Genomic DNA, 18,759 nt, shown 5'->3' with positions numbered 1-18,759 from the left:
GTCTTCCGGTGTCTTCCCTGCCCAGGTTTACTCTACATCGTGGTAGAGCTTCCGCAGGTCCGGCGAGGCAGATATGCCTCCCAGTTCTTTCCCCTGGGCATTTGTCAAAGACTCCTCGAATGCTGGACCTGAGAGAAAGTGTGTAAAGAAGACCCTTGTTGGGGAGGCTATGGTGGGCTCCGGGACGAGTCTCAAAGCAGCAAGCTCTATATCTCCTGTTCACCTGGGGCCTTGTGTCAGCAATAGGACTGGAGTGTGGCTGTGCTAATTGCTGGTGAGAATTTGGGGGGTTCTGTATCTCACCAGAGAGGCAGGTATAGACAGCATCTGCCTGTTGGCATTGCCTGATGTTTCCAACATATACGTCTTCCTGGGTGTTTGAGAGCCTACCGCACCCATGGTACACACTGTGTGGGGAAAGAATCCATTCATTGTCCCAAGCTTCGCTTCTTTCCCTCGCTCTTGCTGTGTGGCTTTGGGAAAGTTACTTTCTCGGAGCCTTAGAGTCTGCAAAATGCGAGTATCCAGCCTGGAGGGGTGCTTTAGGGATCAGAAGAGGGCACCCCTGCCACCCCTACCCACGATACTTCTGTTTCCACACTGGGACCTGACGCTTGGGGGAGCTGTCACTAGTTCTCCTCGTCAAAGTGTGTTTGTCTTAAGAAGTGGCCCTTAAATCTAGAGATATTCCATGAAACACAGGTGTAACAGTAATGCCGGCCTGCTGCCCTGAGCTTGGAAGTCAGGCTAGTGGGGAGCAGGTTGGGTAGTGGTAGGGTCCGGGGGAAGGTGTTGGGGACCCTTGGAGCTGGGAGTGGGGAGCCAAGGCTGTGGCTTGCCTTCCTTTCATGTCAGCACATGGGTCATTATGCCCCTAGAACCAGCTCCCAGCCCCCACTCTCCTACCTCATCCCTCCCCAACCCCCCGCCGCAAAGATAATTTCAGTAATAGGTCTGGAACACAGTAATAAATGGAAATTTCTGTTATTATTTCATACTCTTCTTTTTCAAATGCAATGACCGGAAAAACATCTCCTCCATTAGAAAGGGAAATGAGGACTAATACAGTTTTTATTTTAGCAAACAAAAACAGCATGATTGCCTGCTGGTTAGCCGTAACCATCTTGAACGTGACGTCATTGCTAAGCACTCCAAAGCAAGAGACAGCGCAGAGAGAACAGCGTGCTCAAATTTACATGTCAAATGTGTAATTGAGGGTGAGATTCAAATATGGGTGGGTGATGGGTAGGTGGATGGATGGGTGGACAGGCGATGGATGGGTAGGGGGACAGATGTAAGGTGGCTGATGGATACGTGAATAGATAGGTAACATTAGGCTAACTGGTGGATGGATGTTGGATAGATGATGGAGTGGATGGTTGGTGGCTGGATAGAGAGATAGGTAATAAGATAGTGGTTGGAGGTAAAGGCATTAGTATGGATAGATAGTGGGTGGGTAGACAGGTGGATGATTGAGTGAATGGATGGAAAGATAGATAAGATGGGTAATGGACAGATATGGAGGTCTTAGTGACTAGATAGCCGATGGATGGGAGGGCGGACAGATAGATAATGGATGAATGGATTATGGAAAGATAGGTGTTAAGACAGATAGAGGGTGGGCAGATGGGTGGACAGACAATGCATAGGTAAGCATGCAGTGTTCTCTTTGGTGAATATGTTTTTATCTGGGGATAGAATATGCAGTTTTGGTACTGGTCTCCTTTTCATATTAAATATCTTCATGTTAAGCGCTTGTTTCTCAGGCAGTAGACAAACCCCGCCCCCCTCTCCATGCCCCACATATACACACCTTTAATCCCTCCAAAAATGTGAAGGCGATGCCCCTTGTACTGGAGGAGTTGACTGTTGTAGATAGCTGGTTTTCACTCACCCAGCAGCCAGCCTGAGAGGCTGTGGCAGCTTTGGGGATGGGCAGGGCCCGAGAAGCCCACAGAGGCTTATGTAAAGGCTTAATAGCTGGCAAAAGCTTTAGAAAAAAATGAATCCGTCTATGATGGACAAAGTAAAAGGGCCGTGAGTTGGTTTGTTCTCCTCAGAGGAAGGAGCTAAATCAATACGCATTCCAAGGATGATGTAGCATTAGGCACCAGTGGTTGAGAGCCTAAACTGTGTTTCCATCATGGGTGGGACCACCCAGCATAGAGCTGGAGACCCGCTCTTCCCCGTGGGGAGCAGCTAACCCAGCTTCAGACACAGCCCGTGATCTGGCGTCCTGGCCTCTGAGCCATTCTATTGGAGTTTGCATCAGGACCAGTACCTATGACATGCTTCCATGCCCATATCTATGGAGCTGATGATGACGTCAGGCTCCCGAGGTCCACTTGCTCTGTCTCTGTACTGAGAATTGTCTCGGCCCCTGAGAGCGGTTGATAATGATGGCGGTGTCTATGTTGATAGAGCTGTTACTATACAGCATAAAACCATGGCACACAAATTGCACCCTCGTGGCCATTACTGAGAGTTGGGGGTTGGAGGTTCCCAGGAACTGTTTCCTGTGCATATGCCTATGGGCTGGCTACTCGGAGGAGCTGATCCAGGCCTGTGGGAAGGACCTCCCCATTTAAAGACTGCTTGCTGAACTGGGGGAGACCTTAACCTTCCTGGAGGGAGCTCAGACTGGTTGCTCACCCGCCGTGTTTGTAATCTTGCTGACTCTGCATGGTGGGCCTTACTAAGACCTCCTATCCTCCGGTATCTGCCACCAAGAGAGGCCAGCGGGCCAACTTAGAGCAAGTACAGCCTTGTTGACAGAAGTCTGGAGCTGGCCTCCTTTTGTCCCACACTGATGGAAACTCCCAGAAATGCTGGCTGGCTGGCATCCTGGGGCCACAAGTCCTCAGTGTCTCTTGCTTGTGAAGTGGCCTTGGAATTGATAAGACATCCGGGTTTAAACAGCCTGTCCAGTCATCACAGTTGCCACCCTTGCTGAGCAGTTGGTATGTTAAGCTTTTACCTGCCAGGTTGCGTCCTCACAGTGTGCCTGGAGCCAAGGCAGGACCGTCTTCACTTTCCACCTGGAGAATCAGAGCTGCAGAGGGGCTAAGTCACCTGCGCCGGAACATGAATTCATGTTCCCGATTTCCCGGTACTTGCTTCTCTGCCATACATGGAATTTAAATTCCAACTTCCGTCCTCTAGCTGTTTGATTTGTCTCTTGTTCTTGGCTTTATGCCAGAGTGTTTTCTTTCTGAATAGAAGCGGAGAAGACCCTTTCTTCTCTCTTGAGATTTTTATAATTTGCAGAGCCTCTTGCTCACACCTGGCTCTTCATCAGACTTAGCTTCGGGGATGACATAACTTTTTCCTTGGTTATAAAAGCCCCACATATTCATTGCGGAAGACTGGGAAAATGCAGTGTGGCATCAGGAAGAAAATAAAAAAGAATCCATTCTCCTGCCACCCAGGGAGCCGCTGTTGATGCCTCAGGGCTTCTGTTGCCAGGGTTCTCGGGGAAGTGTACATGTGTGTGCAAACATGTATGTGCACTTGCGTTTGTGTGCATGTGTGTCATTCCCGCCCGTAGCTATGCCTGATCTTTTTTTTTCTCACACAGCCCCCCATCAGCAACGTTCTCACTGTTGCATTAAAGCGGTCTTCAGAGGCACAGCTTTACCGCGTTTGTAGCGCCCTGTCTGCAGATGCAGTCAACTGTAACCGTCTCGTTGTTTTCATTCCATGTCTCTGTGGCAAACTATACCAGGGGAGCTTTCCCAACTGTGAAACTGCTGGTGGGGCGCTGTGCTGAGCGGTGGGGTGGGCCTGAACTCAGGAGGCGACCTGGTTTGCCTTGACAATTGCATGAGCTAATCCACAGCCTGTACCCGAAGGGTGCCTGGCTGACACATGGTCCAAGCGCTCACCATTTGTCTGTCATCTTTACCTCTCAAGAGTGAGTCCTGGCAGCGGGACTCTGAGTCAAAGTGCATGCGCCTTCCCAAGTGGCTCTCCTCCAGGGCTGTGTGGAGACCCATCTCTTAGCATCTTCTGCCTCACCTCAGAACCCATACCTCATGCTGTCCCCATTCTTGAGGACACTGGTGGCTTTATAGGGAGCTGTAGAGAATGCAGTGAGACCCCAGAAAGCACCCACTTCCCAGAAAGCACCTTCCCTGCCCCTATAATAATGCACCCTGGGCACCAAGAGTGGCGCGGCTCACCTAATGGATGCAGGCCCTTATCATTCCTAGACCCATTTTATTCTGTATTTATTATCTCCCGTGCATGTTCTTTTCATGGTCACGGTAGCATCCCATTACCTCCAGGGACCCCTAACCTAGCCACACCCACACCTTGCCACCCTCAACAGCACCCATTCCCATCCAAGTCCTGAACAAACACACATCAGCTCCCGCTCAGATGGGCACCGACGGTGACACAAAGGAATGATTCCATCCAAGTCCAGCCTGTGAACTGGGTTTACTCACACAGCATGGGTGGGTATGACTTTAGGAGTGTGAGTGACTCCAAAGTGGTCACGTGACTGACAGTCTCACCCCGCATGGACAACAACTTGCCCCTAGCTGCCCTGACAGAGCCCCTGTCTCTGTCAACTTTTCACCTTCCGTGGACTCTAGCACCTGTAGGCAGCAGGCCCGGGGCAGGAGGGCATCTGATCTCTCAGGGTCTAACGATCTAGCCTTTGCTGCCCTTCTATGGGAGAGGCTAAATAGGCCAGAGCTAGACACTTCCTTGTGATTACCACTGCCCTGATTTCAAGGAGCTAACACCATGACATTCTTGGAGACCAGTGCTCTACAGCACCGGGTATGGAGGTGACAACTGACAGTCGCTGCCCCAGAAACCACTGGGCTCTTCCCACCTAGGGGACTGCCTTTTACTTTTTGTTGTTACCAGTTTGATTATCGTTAGTGTTCACTTTGATTCCTTGTAGTCGGTAATGGCTGGACTTCTGACCTTGTCTTGGATGGGAGGATTCTGATGCTGCCTTGACACAGACGCTTAGTGAATGCCGCCACTGTCAAGTCGAGAGAGCAAGCAAAGGCTCTTCAGATGATTAAATCTGAGATTGGAGAGATTTGAGGGGGAGCTGAGGTAGAGGACTGTGGGGATCCAGCAGCAGAAAGAAGAGGAAACACTCCAGGTTCCCAGCACCCTGGGCTTTCATCATCAACAGCAGCTGTGAAATTGCTAGGGGTGGGGGACAGGGCAAAGACTATAGAATTTCTGTGAGGAGGATTTTGCTGGAGATTTGTTGCTGTGAGTTCAAAGAGACTTGGTGAAAATTGTTGCCAAGGCAATTGACTAAAAAATTGTGCCATCAGAGTCACGGTAACTGGGAGACATGAAGAGCTGTATGTTTTACAGCAGCTAACTCCTCAGTGGGGCTTTCCCAACATGGGTTTTGTTTTGTTTTTTTAAATATATAGTTTTCAGAGAGATGTGGAGAGGGAATTCATGCCATCCTGGTTCCCACCCAGTCTTGGAAGACGGTGTGTCTTGATGGAGTGTGGCTGGACCACAGAGGAAGTTCCCAGGCACTGTAGCTCCCCCGGGGCGCTTGCTGTGATGCTGCTAAGACTAAGTTTGGCTTGAGTTGGTGTGTGTGTGTGTGTGTGTGTGTGTGTGTGTGTGTGTGTGTGTGTGTGTGTGTGTTTTCCCCAGCATGTCAACTCAACCCAAACCTCAACTGCTGTTTGATTATCGTATTTACCCAGGCCTGGGAGAATTTCATAGTTGCAGAACCACACAGGCCTGTGGTAGAAACCCACAGTTTCTGGTGGTCACTGGCTTGAAGCCAATCTGTATGAACTCAATATATGACTGTTTTGTGGTAAGAAGAAGGTTTTTATTGGGGGGGGGGGAGGTGGGCAGGCATCTGAAAGTGTCCAGAGCAGAGAGACAAAGAAGTAGACTGGGGGGGGGGGGGCAGGCTGGAGATATGGCTCAGTGGCTGCTCTTCCAAAGGTCCTGAGTTCAATTCCCAGAAGTCACATGGTGGCTCACAACCATCTATAATGAGATCTGATGTCCTGTTCTAGTCTGCAGATGTACGTGCAGGCAGAACACTGTATACGTAATAAATAAGTCTTTAAAAAAAAGAAGAAGAAGAAGAAGAAGTAGACTGGACATGACCAGAAGACTGGACATAGCCAAGGCTATCTTTACAATAAGGGAGACTAGCAGGGGATAGAGAATAGAAAAAGTATAGCGAGACTAACAGGAGTGGGAGCTGAGGACAGTGACACTGGCAGAAGCCTCAAATGGTGAGCATAGCTGGGTTATCAGAAGGGTGAGTAGATGGGGTGAGAGAAGGGCCAGGAAACTAGTGTGGGGGCCATTAACTCATCTAGCAGATACTCAAGAGTAGGGACTGAAGGAACCTGGAGGCTCGGATGGACCTTGGTATGCTGAGAGGCTCACAGGTGTATGTCCATTGAATTGTGTGTCCTTTTTGCTGGAGATAACAGGACATGACTCCTTTAGGTAGATGAGAGCCAGTTTCCCACGCTCCTGAGGAATGCTGGCTTTCATCTAACCACCAGAAACCCTCCTGCATGGAGCTGAGCTCCTTGCTGGATACTCGCACGGCCCTTTGGAGTTTGGGGAATTGGCGTTTCCTTTGGATCTGCCACAGTTCCAAGCCACTGTCTCATAAACCCAGCAAGAAATGTACATGGGAGTTGCAGGGAAGTGCTTCAGACAGATGTGCTGAGATGAGGGGCTCTGTGCTCCCTTGGTGTGGGGGAGTTCACAGGGGAACCACCAGCAGACGTGAACAGGGCAAGAGGTTGGCTGCCATGCCCCCGGTCTCCTCTCTATGGGATTCTGGCTTCCCTGTATAGCCAGTCTCCTAATTGCTGGGAAGAGGGAAATAGTCACGCCTGCCACTGCAGCCATTTTTGGACTGAATAAAATCTGAATATCAAGGATAAATGAGACAGAGACCTCAGAAGTCACTTTGTATCTGGAACCCAAATCCAAGTTTCCATAGCAAGCTTCCTTGTGCACCCATATAGTCCTGTGCCCATCAGTGGCCTAAACAGCTACAGAGAGCTACCCTTCCTGGAAGCCAGGCTGGGTTCCAGACGTCTCACAGGGCAGATCTCTGTGTAGCATTTCTTGGTCAAGGGCAGGTTAAAAGGGCAACCAGGGCCAGGCATGGTGGCACACACCTTTAATCCCAGCACTTGGGAGGCAGAGGCAGGCAGATCGTTGTGAGTTCAAGGCCAGCCTGATCTACAAAAAGTAAGTCCAGGATAGCCAGGACTATTACACAGAGAAACCCTGTCTTTAAAAACCTAAAACAAATGACAAACAAACAAACAAAACCAGGTGTGCCTTTAATCCCAGCACTGAGGAGGTTGGGGCAGGAGGATTCTTCTGAGTTTAAGGCGAGAGTCAGTTCCAGGCCAACCAGAGCTTACATAGCAAGACCCTGTTTCAAAAACTGATAGAGGGAAGGAGGGAGAAATTAAAACCAGGTGTTCATAAAAACTCTTCAACCAAAAAACAAAAAAACAAAAACAAAAAACAAAAAACAGAAGCCAGGTAGTGGTGGCACACATCTTTAGTCCCAGCACTCAGGAGGCAGAGGCAGGTGGATCTCTGTGAGTTTGAGGCCAGCCTGGTCTACAAGTGAGTGCAGGACAGCCAAGGCTACATAGAGAAACCCCGTCTTGAAAAACAAACAAAACAAAACAAAACAAATCTCAAAACAGAGGGCTGGGGAGATGGCTCAGCGGTTAAGAGCACTGCCTGCTCTTCCAAAGGACCTGGGTTCAATTCCCAGCACCCACATGGCAGCTCACAACTGTCTGTAACTCCAAGATCTGACACCCTCACACCAACACACATAAATTAATATTAAATAAAAAATATTTTTAAAAAAAATCTCAAAACATTGCACCTCCAGATCCCTTCAGTCCCACAGAGGTTAAGCTACAGGGACAGAGTCATTCATGACATTAGAGGCCAAGTTAGAAGGCAGTCCAGCCTTGAATGGGGCACAGGCACCAGCGGAATGCCCACCACTTCCCATAGTCCTCTCTGCCACTGAAAGAACACTTCAGCCCAGGTCCCCACTGTGTTGAGAGAGGGCAGCCACTGCTGAGCACCCACACCAGGGTGCAGCAGGGTGGGTTCATTGGGCCTGTTTCCCACCCAGGAGACAACTCATCAAAAGTTGCTTCCACTCCAGAACCCCACAGCACTCCCCACTCACTCACCTCCTCCTTGGTGACCCAAGCCCTGCTGCATTTTTGTATTGAAATTCGCAGCTGCAATGCTGGCGCGTACAGCCTGGTAAGGCACCCTTCCTAGGAACTTGGAAGTGCTTTCATTCTGTGCTTTGGTTTTTTTAGACGATAAGAAGGTACTACCACCACCCTCAGCCAGGACCACATGGGGCAGCTGGTTGCCTGGGGATGGGGCTTGGAGCTTTAAAATGCTCTCCTGCCTTGTGGGGTTTGAACCAGGAACCTGAAGGCCCTTCTTTTGTGTGTGTGTTTTGATTTTGTTTTGTTTGTTTTTCAAGACAGGGTTTCTCTGTGTAGCCTTGGCTGTCCTGGACTCACTTTGTAGACCAGGCTGGCCTCAAACTCATAGCGATCTACCAGCTTCTGCCTCCCGAGTGCTGGGATTAAAGGCGCATGCCACCACCATCTGGCAAGGGGCCCCGACTTAACCTTCTTCTTTCTTTTCACAGTGGGACACAAAGGGAAAAGTGACGCCCTGATTAGCTTGACACTTTAGAGACAGAGCCACATCCGCAGAAGGATGCCTCCGGACTCAGAATCCAAACTGGCTCCTTGCAGCTTCCGAGACCACCCTGCCCTTTTTGTGGCCCAGAAGCTACTTGGGTCCACCGCGGTCCCTCTCACCTCTGCTTCTCAGTCTCCTGACTTGTTCCTTCACAGTGTCCCAGCTAAAATGATTGTCTTCTTAGGGAGGCCTGAGCTGGGTGGAGACCTTGGGTGGGTGTGTAGCTGTTGTGAGGACAATGAGTCCCCCTCAGAAGCTGACTCTTGTGTCTCCAGCCCCTTGCTTGCTCCCACAGCACCCGCAGCCCTCTGTGTACTGAGCATCCCTGATGCATCCCTCTCGTGGCTCCCGCTGAACTCGCCATTCGTTGTTACAAGCCCCAGGTCTCTTAGGGAAACTTTCATGAAGAGCTGTGCTTGGCCCAGGTTCAGTTCTATCAGCATTATGGCATGACTGGTCACCAGGAGTCAGGGCCACCTGTCGTAGCTTCCAGGTGCCCTGTGCCTGGTAGCTTCAGGCTGGTCATTGTGACACTCGAAAGCTTACTCCTGAGTTTTGGGAAGAAAGTGTACAGAGGGATGTTTAATTAGAAATTCACCACCAGTGGTTCTCAACCTGTGGGTCACGACCCCTTTGGCAACCCTCTAGCTCAAAATCTATTTACATGATGATTTTTTTTTTTTTTTTTTGATCTGAGACAGGACTTCTCTGTGTCGCATTGGCTGTCCTGAACTCACTTTGTAGACCAGACCAGGCTGGCCTTGAACTTACAGAGATCTGCCTGTCTCTGCCTCCTGAGTGCTGGGATTAAAGGTGTGTGCCACCACTGCCCAGCTTGACATGACAATTTATAACAGCAAAATTATAGTTATGAAGTAGCAATGGAAATAGTTTTATGGTTTGGAGTCACCACAACATGAGAAACTATATTAAGGGGTCATAGCATTAGTAAGGTTGAGAACCACTAGTCTGTACCCAACCGAGCTGACAGGACCAGTGATTGCTAAATAGCCTGACCCCAACTTGCTATCCTATACTTGTGACGAGAGGCCAAGAGTCACCGAACTGGGCCAGAACATCTTTTCAAAACCACGGATGCTCCACCATACACAGCTCTGGACCAATAGTTTGCCAGGTCAAGGGCAGCTCCTCCCTCAGGAAACTATGGGCACAGAGGAGCTGCATCCCACTTTTATTCTCCACCTTAACACCCCAAAATCCTTTAGGGTGTGTATGTGTGTGTGTGTGTGTGCACGCGCGCTGTAGGCTCACTAAAACACAACTGTATGCTGGACAAATTGTGACTGGAAGATATTCTGCTTGCATTTGGTACCTCAGAGACCCTTGAAGACTTAAGTCAGTAACCCAAGATGGTCATGAGGCTCATGGGTAACCACCGTGAAGGTGTGACACTCGACATGGTGTTTGTCCAGCTGTGCTTCTGTGGTTCCTTCCAGGATTTTCCTCCGCTTGCTGCTCACTACTCCCAGGGGAGGCCAGTGACACTCTGGTTCTGTTGGCCCATTTACAGAATGGTAAACTGAGGCTCCTGTGGCTACAGTCTTGCTTACAGGGGACAAGAGAATCTAGTGCAGAGAAAGGGTGAAGGTTGAAGGATCCTGCTTCTGTCCCCAGATCCAGCCCTGTGTCTGTAACAAGGTCTGCAGTGGGGGGGGGGGGGTTAACTTGAATATAGACTAAGTAACCAGGGTCAGGTGGCCTGACCCTGGCTGCGCCCATGAAAGCACACACATGCCAGGGTGCCTGTTTCTTTGTGCCACCCTTTGAATTGTGCTCTGATTCTGCCAACTCCCCTAAGTGTCGGTATTCTTTTCTGTGGGTGGCAGACTTGGGTGGGGAGGGGCTCCCAGAGGAAGCCGCACTGTGACATTCACAGGTCTTGCCTGAGAGAGAAAAGGACCAATACCCGGTGAGGAAAAAGAAGAAGCACTCTGCTCCCCATTTGTTTCTCCTGTCAGCCTTTTAATATCACGGTGCTGCCAGGCGTGGTGGCGCACGCCTTTAATCCCAGCACTCGGGAGGCAGAGGCAGGTGGATCGCTGTGAGTTCGAGGCCAGCCTGGTCTACAAAGTGAGCCCAGGACAGCCAAGGCTACACAGAGAGGCCCTGTCTCGGAAAAAAAAAAAAAAATCACAGTGCTGCCAATCAAGGCATATGAAAGATTTTGGAGGTGATTTTCCCTGCTTGCTTATGAGCTCCAGCCCCGATCTGCCTCCAAGCTGGACGGAGGTATGAAATCCTGTGAATCTGGCTGCCTTGGCATCTTGTTTAAATCTCAACTTCTATTTTCCTGTGCTGCCTGTTTTTGAGTAATGAACAAAGAATCTACAAAATTAGCCAAAATGTAGACAGGCGGCCCCGTGCCATTTCCCATGAGGCTTCCTGAGGGTCTCATGAGCACACACTTACAGCCAGCTGGTTTTTGCAGTCAGTGACAGTTGGCCCAGGCTGGATGTTTCCTGACTCCAGGCGTCCCAGCATCCTGTCCTCTGGCTTTTTGCCTCTTCCCACCCACTCAGACTCTCCTGGCACTGGCCCGGCTGGAGACTAATTAACAACAAAGGATTGTGACTCTTCTTCTCATGAGATGACTGTGGTGTGTCAAAAGATTTTTGCTCAACTCGTGCTGCAGCCAGTTCAAAAGAGACCTCAAGAAAGCAATCACGCTGCAGAGTGGAGGAATATGGGTTCGCGTGTGCTTTCTGCTAGAAGCACCCCTCAGAGCCTTTTCTGCTCATTTTAAGTTTCTATGCAGCCTCTCTAGGCCATTTACCAGAAATGATGTCCTGGTCCCAGAATAAAGCCAGTCTCCTCAGACCCAGCTCAGCTGTTTGCATGGGAACAGCAAGAGTGTCAGGTGCCACGGGGGCCTCCCATTTGATCGGCTGGAAGGCTTACCTTCCTTTTATTTCTTCTTTCTTTTGAGACTTGGGTCTCACGTAGCCCAAGCAAGTCTCAGACTCACCATGTAGCCCAGGCTAGCTCCGTATTCATGATCCTCAGGCCCCAGCTGGGTTTACAGGCATGGAGCACTACCCTTGGCTGAGAACTTACCTTTCAACTTCTAAAAGCCTCACTTCTCTTTTATTCACATTTCATCAGCAGCCCTTATAAATCTGGGGAGACAGATTTCTCAGGACTGTGTGAGGCTCTTAGCCTGCCAGAAGCTAAGGTGTTTCTTTTCACCGGGAAGACCGTGGCCCCAAGGAGCACATTGTACCCACCCCAACCCCAGAGGAAGTTCAAAGCTTCTGCATCCTATGGTGGCCCCAGCTCTGTGAGAGTCGCCTACTGCTCTGGCGGAACCTCTGCAGATAACCCTGTTGCCATGGAAAAGAAAGACTATTTAATAAAACTTTCTGAATCTGGGGAGGAGGCGGAGATGGCAGTAAAAAAAAAAAAAAAAAAAAAAAAAAAAAAACAGATATTATTTTAAAATGTTTCATTTTGGTTTTTTAAAAAAAAAAAAGCCTACAGTTTGTTAAAATGCTTAAGAAGAAAAGAAAGGGATTCTTTGTGGAGCGAGAAGCGAACAAGTAAAACCATCTTGGGGATCACGCTGTGCTCTGCGGTGAATTCCGCTGGGCGTGGTCAGCAGCCTTACCATGCTGTTTCTCCGTGAACAGGAGTCCTGATGGGCCCCCAGCCTGTGGAGGTGGGCATGGAGGACAGGCGGATCTCTGTGAGTTCGAGGCCAGCCTGGTGTACAAAGTGAGTCCAGGACAGCCGAGGCTACACAGAAACCCTAGCTCAAAATAAATAAATAAATAAATAAAAATAACAATATAAAAAGACAATAGCCATCACTAGACGACAGCTGGGGCCTATTCCACAGAACTTAAAATTGAGGCACAAAGAAGTGAGTGAAGCTCAGGTAAAGGGGCCTGACTTGCAATCACAGCGTGCATGTGTACACACAGCTAAGTAAGGGTGAAATAGGAACGGAAGAAGTCAGGGAGTTTTCTCTGACTTGTAGAAACTAGGCAGGCAGGAACTAGGAGGGCAGAGAGTCCCACTGGACACTACATGGGCCCTAAGAGGTCCTGGTACCAGTGGCTCTCGGCTATAGAAAGGATGCAACTGTCGGATCAGCTCTGTGGGTTCTGAGCGTGCTGGAGAAGCCCCTCTGAGCCACTTGGTACCCTTAGTGTCTGGGCATGGGAGGTGGGGAGCAAGGCTCTTTGTACAGGGATAGCTGGCACACAGCACACATCCCCGACCCCTCAGAGGTCCCTCTCTGAGCCTATTAAAAAACAAAGTATGGTTTCCTCTCACCTCACCCAGATTCTGTGCATAGCATCCCAGAGCTGGCCCAGGAACCATTCCTTCTCTGACTGCCAGCGCCCTCTTTTTTTTTTTTTTTTTTTAAGTCTCCCGGCAAGATCAATCATAGGAAGGACTTTCTGCCTCCGTCTTTTGCTATACCCACCTCCAGCACATAGGCGTGTGAGACCTCAAAAGCCAGACAGCACAGGCAGAATGAGCTACAAGAAAGGCCCCATTTGCCTTGATGGGTGAATGGATAGACAGAACCCAGGCTAACTCAGAACTCCAGATTGGCTCACCAGCAAATCTACAGCATAAACCATGACTCAGAGGCCTGTGCCAGGGGTGCTCGTGGCAGAAGCCAGGCTGGCACTGGGTAAGGGTGCACCCCGGAGAGGAGCACCCGCAAGGCTAGAGTTAGAGGCCAGAGTGGGGACACAGGCTGGGAGGGGACATGACCTTACATGCTCAGCAAAGACCTGGGTCTCCTCCGTGGGGTGACAGGAGCTAGCAGGGGCTCTGTAAAGAAAAGTGACACCCAGTAGGGATATGACAGGGAAAGGATGAGTTGGGAATTGAGGCAGGGAGGAGTCTGGGCAAGACCAGAGACTAGCTGACATAGCATCCTTAGGAGGGAACTGAGGACAGTGCAGATGGATGACTCGGGTCACAGGGAACAGCTGTCACCCACGGTGCAGATCTGAAGGGTGAAATCATTGAGACATGAACAGATACACTGTTTTCTGTGTCACTGGGCAACATGCAGAAAGTGACCTCAGTCACAGAAAGGCCAGGTTCACAGGAGAGAGTCCTCTGTTTGCTGTATTTCACTATTTCTAAGTAGAACAAGAAGCAACTCAGCTAAAAAAAGACTTGTGTCGGGCATCAAAAAAAAATATCATCCGTCTTCTCGTCCTGGTCCTCCCCCACACGCAGGGACTGAAAGGCGTTTACGCAGAGATCCAGGAAGAAGCATCCAAGGGAAATGTCTTTCGAATGAAAGTGGGCCTTAGGGGTGCCTGTGATCCCTGCAGTCCAGAGCTTGAGACGGGGGTCGGGGGGGGGTGGGGGGGCGCAGTGGGATTTCAATTCTGGGTCCCACAGTGAGAAGCTGTCTCAAAAAGGGAGGCTGGGCTGTAGCTCAGTCATTCTCCTGGGGGTTCGACTCCCCAAGACAAGAGAAGAAGGGGGGGAGGGAAGGGAAAAAAGAAAGCTATGATAAAAGTTTGATAGATTAATTATGTACAAGAGCGATTACCAGTGAAAAAGCCAGGACAGGGCTCTTGCATAGACCAGGCTGATGCAAGACAAGTTTTCGCTGTCCTGCAGGGCCAGGGCTGGATGCCCATGCATGCCGAGTCACAGCACAAACCCTTTATATTCTGCTGTGACACTAGCTATTCACAGCTCTTTTCTTGTCACTTTGATTCCCCCCTTTGATCTGGTCATTCAGCTCCAAAACCTCATTTCCCAAAGACTAAAAGGCAATCTTTAAAAAAAAAAAAAAAAAAAAATCAATAACCTTAAATTTGCTTTTCCCATAACAACACTGTGAGGTGCCTGGAGACTAGCTGTGCCGTGGTACCTTGGAACTTCATCCTTAGTTTTGTGTCACATGCAACTGCAGTCACTACAGGCATGGAGAAGCAGGCGAGCGGTTTGCTTTCACCTAACAAAGGAATTCAGCTTTTCTATAATCCACACACACACTGACCACATGAGAAGATGCCCATGTGACATCCTAGAGCCCACAGTTTTGAAAAGTAAACATCAGTCCAAGCAGCGAGGAAGTGCATGGAATCTGGCATTTCTGTGGAAATGAGTTGCCGTTCTGCCACCTCGCTGCCTGTGAAGTGTGCTTTCTTGTGTGTGTGCATGTGTGCACACATGTGTTCATATGCACACGTGTGCACATGCATGTGGGAATCCAGAGATCAGCCTTAGGTGATGATCCTCAGAAGCCACACATCCTGTTTTTTTGAGGCAGCGCCTCTCCTGGCCTGACGCTCCCCACATAGGCTAGATGACTGGCAAGCTCTAGGAAGCCTCCTGTATCTGCATCCCCGGTGTTGGTGTTAAAGGCACATAACAACCCTTGGCTGTGTACATGAACTCTAGGGGATTGAACCCGGGTCCTCATACTTACTCGCATGCACAATACTCACGAAGCCACCGCTTCTGTGTTTTGCAGGTGGTTTTCAGCAAGTACTGCAACTCCAGTGACATCATGGACCTGTTCTGTATCGCCACCGGCTTGCCTAGGTGAGTGTCCCCTGTGTGCTTCATGGTGAAGGCTGCCTTACCCCCACAGTGGGCCAGAGAAGGGTGAAGCTGCAAATAGGGGGCTAGCAGGCAGAGGAATCCGCCGCACCCCATGGGAAGCCCAGTCCCGGCTCTGCTGACCCCCCAGCAGCAGTGTCCAGCCACTGGGTTGAGCTTAGCAGAGCTCTGTCTACAGAGCTGGGTTTTCCCTTCCACTTGGTCACTCACTGTTGGGGGAGGAGGGTGGCTGTGTTTGGAGTTGCCCTGGCTTCAAATAACTAACTGTAAGCGCCTTTGTCCTCAGGGATGTTGTCCCCATCAGCATTTGACACAAGGCTTGCTTCAGAGTTGAGTTAAAAGCAGTAGCCTGGCCTATAGAATCCTCAAAATCCTCCCAGTTTCTTCCCTAAAGCCTGTACTAGCATGGAAATGTTCTAATTACGGGCTGATCCTTGCTAGTCTTCAAACCCCAAATCCCAAATTCTCTAAGTTCTGAAACCGTTTTAGTGCTGACCTGACACCAAAAGAGGAAAATGCTATACTTGACACAGTGAGATATGTCAACCAAAATGCAGAGTGAAATACACAGTTTGTGTGTTTAGGCATGGGTTGGCTTCCCACAGTATTGTATACCATATATTCAGGTAGACTAAAGTCTTTAAAAAGAAAATCCCAAACACTTCTGATCCTAAGCATTTTGGATAAGAGACAGTTGGCCCATTTTCACATCTATTTTCCATTAGAGAAGGTGTATGCCTGAAATGCTGGTATTTGAGAGGCTGAGGCAGGAGGATTGTGAATTAAAGACCAACCAGGACTATATATACAGTGAGACCCTGTCTCAGAGACAACTGAAGAAATAAATAAGAGAAAAGAGGTGAGGAGGAGTGGCTTACTGGATAAAGATAAGATTAGGGTGAGTGGAGGTAAATGGGACGGAAAGATGATAAAAGCCTTTCATGGCCCGGCGGTAGTGGCACACACCTTTGATCCCAGCACTCGGAAGGCAGAGGCAGGTGGATCTCTATGAGTTCAAGGCCAGCCTGGTCTATAAAGTGAGTCTAGGACAGCCAAGGCTACACAGAGAAACCCTGTCTCGAAAAAACAAAACAAACAAACAAACAAACAAACAAACAAAACCTTTCACAAACCAGAGAGGAAAGGGACTGAGGAGACGAAACCGAGTTCCAGAGGCTGCAGCAAATAACCGAGTGCAGCAAAAGCAGCCACACTCGGCAGTTTTAGGCAGCATAGATTACGATCTGCAAAACATCTGCTGTGCGCACACTGTGGGATTAGGAGCTCATTTCTATTGTACCGATTTGAAAAAAAATTCACAGGCCTCTGGGGAACTGAATTGCAAGTCCCAGTCCCAGTAAGAAACCCTATCTCAAAATTCAAGGTGGCTGGTGCCTGAGGAAATGCCGCAGGAGGTTGAGCTAGCTCTGGCCTCAGGCTCGCACACAAGCATGCACTCATCCCGAAGCACACAAATCAAAACACAATGATAAAAAAAAAAATCACAGTTGAGGGTCAGAGGGCTTAGTTTCCGTGGCAGAAGTCCCTTAGAGGAGAGGCTGGGAGGACTTTGACCACTGAAGTTGGCTTTGTGGGGGACGGGCTCAGGGCTTCTCCAAGGGCCCAGAAGCATCGAGGTAGGCGGTAGTTCCTGTCTCTGATCTACATTCATTTTTGTGCTCCATAGCTTCCTTAATCTCCCAACTCAATAAATTAGCCGTGCTCCAATTCCCACGTTAAATTACTTCAGAACTGACAGGCTCTTAGTATACACTTGCCCTTTTCACTTGATTTGCTAAGGCGGGTGTGGGGGGTGTCTACACCCTTGGCTAAGGCGGGTGTGGGGGGTGTCTACACCCTTGGCTAAGGATACCTCTGGTCCCCAGTTCTCAGGCCCTGGTTCCTTTGGGCTCTGTCACGTGAGTCCCATGTAAGTGTGTAGGGGGACCAGTGCTGACATGAGTGTTTTGCAGGAACACCACCATCTCCCTTCTGACCACAGATGACGCCATGGTCTCCATCGATCCCACCATGCCTGCAAACTCAGAGCGGTAAGCGTCTCTTCCTGAGGTGTCTTACGGCTTCCATGTGCCATGTGCCAGGGAGTTTGCAATTTGGTTTTGTTTACTACGGCTGAAAAGTGTGAAGTTTCAGCAGGGATGGGAAGAGGCAGATGGGAGGCAGGAGGAGGCTCAGTTCACTCCTTCCTTCTTGTAAAACCATGTTCCATCCTCAGTGGGGCCCTGTGAGGAGGCCGTGTGCAGACAGGGAAACTGAAGAACTGAAGGATGGTGTGTGTGTGTGTGTGTGTGTGTGTGTGTGTGTGTGTGTGTGTGTACTGGGCTAAGAGCTTGGCTCCAGCCTGAAGGATCTTTGTGAGAGAACTAGGGTTTCCTGGGACTTTGTCTCCCTACTTCAGCCCTTACTGGAACATTCTGTGCATAGAAGGAAGGAAGCTGAGGCACAGAAGGCCAAGCGTAGCTGGTGACCATGTGTGCACTTGTGAGAATGAACAGGATAGCTGGAGCCAGTTGTCTGTACCCTCAGGGAGGACATGGAACGGGGCCCTGAGTGATGCCACCTTTCCAGGTGGCCTGGAAAGTCCCTAGAAGTCTCCGAGTCGTATGTGCAAGATGTGCAGAACTTAAAATGTAGCCTCTGGGGCTGGCAGGGATGATTCAGCTGGTAAAGCGCTTGCACACAAGCCTAAGGACATGAGTTCAAGGCCAGAACCCATGTGAAGATGGAAGGAGAGAACAAATTCCACAATGTTGTCTCTGACCCCTATCTTTTCATACACACACACACACACACACACACACACACACACACACACAAACAGGGGCCACCCTCCTCCATCCCGCTGTGCCCTGCCCCACCACTAGTCCAAATGTGCAGACTGAACACCGCATTCGTGGGATGCTGGAAACCATCTCTCACATGCAGAGAGGGATGGAGCTTCATGAAGCTAGGCAGGTGTCTGGTGTTACAGAGGTGCGAACACGGAGACACAGCTAGGTATAGAGAAGGCTGCGTGAAGCAGGGACACGGGCAACACAACTGTGGGCTAAGACCTAAGTCACCCAGGTCTGGTGATGACCACGTGCCCTGAGTTACGGATAGGTGTGGTGCTGATGCAGCTGCATGGAGATGGGAAAGTCACAGACTGTAGGCACGGTGGACCGTGCTTGCTGTCCCCAGGGTCTCCACATCCTCCTGCACTTCCATCTCCCCCATCCCCTTCTTCCCAGCTTCTCCACCTGTCCAGAATGGACTCAGTATCTCGTTCTGAGCTTGTGTGCTGTGACAGGGTTGTCAGCTCCATGCTGAAGGCTCCATGTGTGCCAGGACATATGTGGCCTAGAAAGTCCCCATCCACTCTTCATGGGGGTTCCTGACCTAGAGGCATGCGTGTATGTGCTTTAGCATGTGTGTCTGTCAGGAAGA

At 49.9% G+C, this 18,759-nt stretch overlaps 1 protein-coding gene across 1 annotated transcript in view; it reads left to right on the top strand.

Annotated features, from left to right (window-relative positions):
* Positions 1-18,759, top strand: part of Pde9a (phosphodiesterase 9A) — an 85,669-nt gene that overhangs the window by 11,463 nt on the left and 55,447 nt on the right. Inside the window, 2 exon segments of the mRNA XM_051153384.1 lie at positions 15,224-15,294; positions 17,286-17,363. Coding sequence (XP_051009341.1) covers positions 15,224-15,294; positions 17,286-17,363 — 149 coding nt within the window.

The sequence above is a fragment of the Acomys russatus genome, chromosome 11 (assembly GCF_903995435.1).
Source record: "Acomys russatus chromosome 11, mAcoRus1.1, whole genome shotgun sequence".
NCBI classification, from domain to species: Eukaryota; Metazoa; Chordata; class Mammalia; order Rodentia; family Muridae; genus Acomys; species Acomys russatus.
Note: the sequence above shows the minus strand (reverse complement) of the source record. Positions and strands in the feature narration are given on the sequence as shown.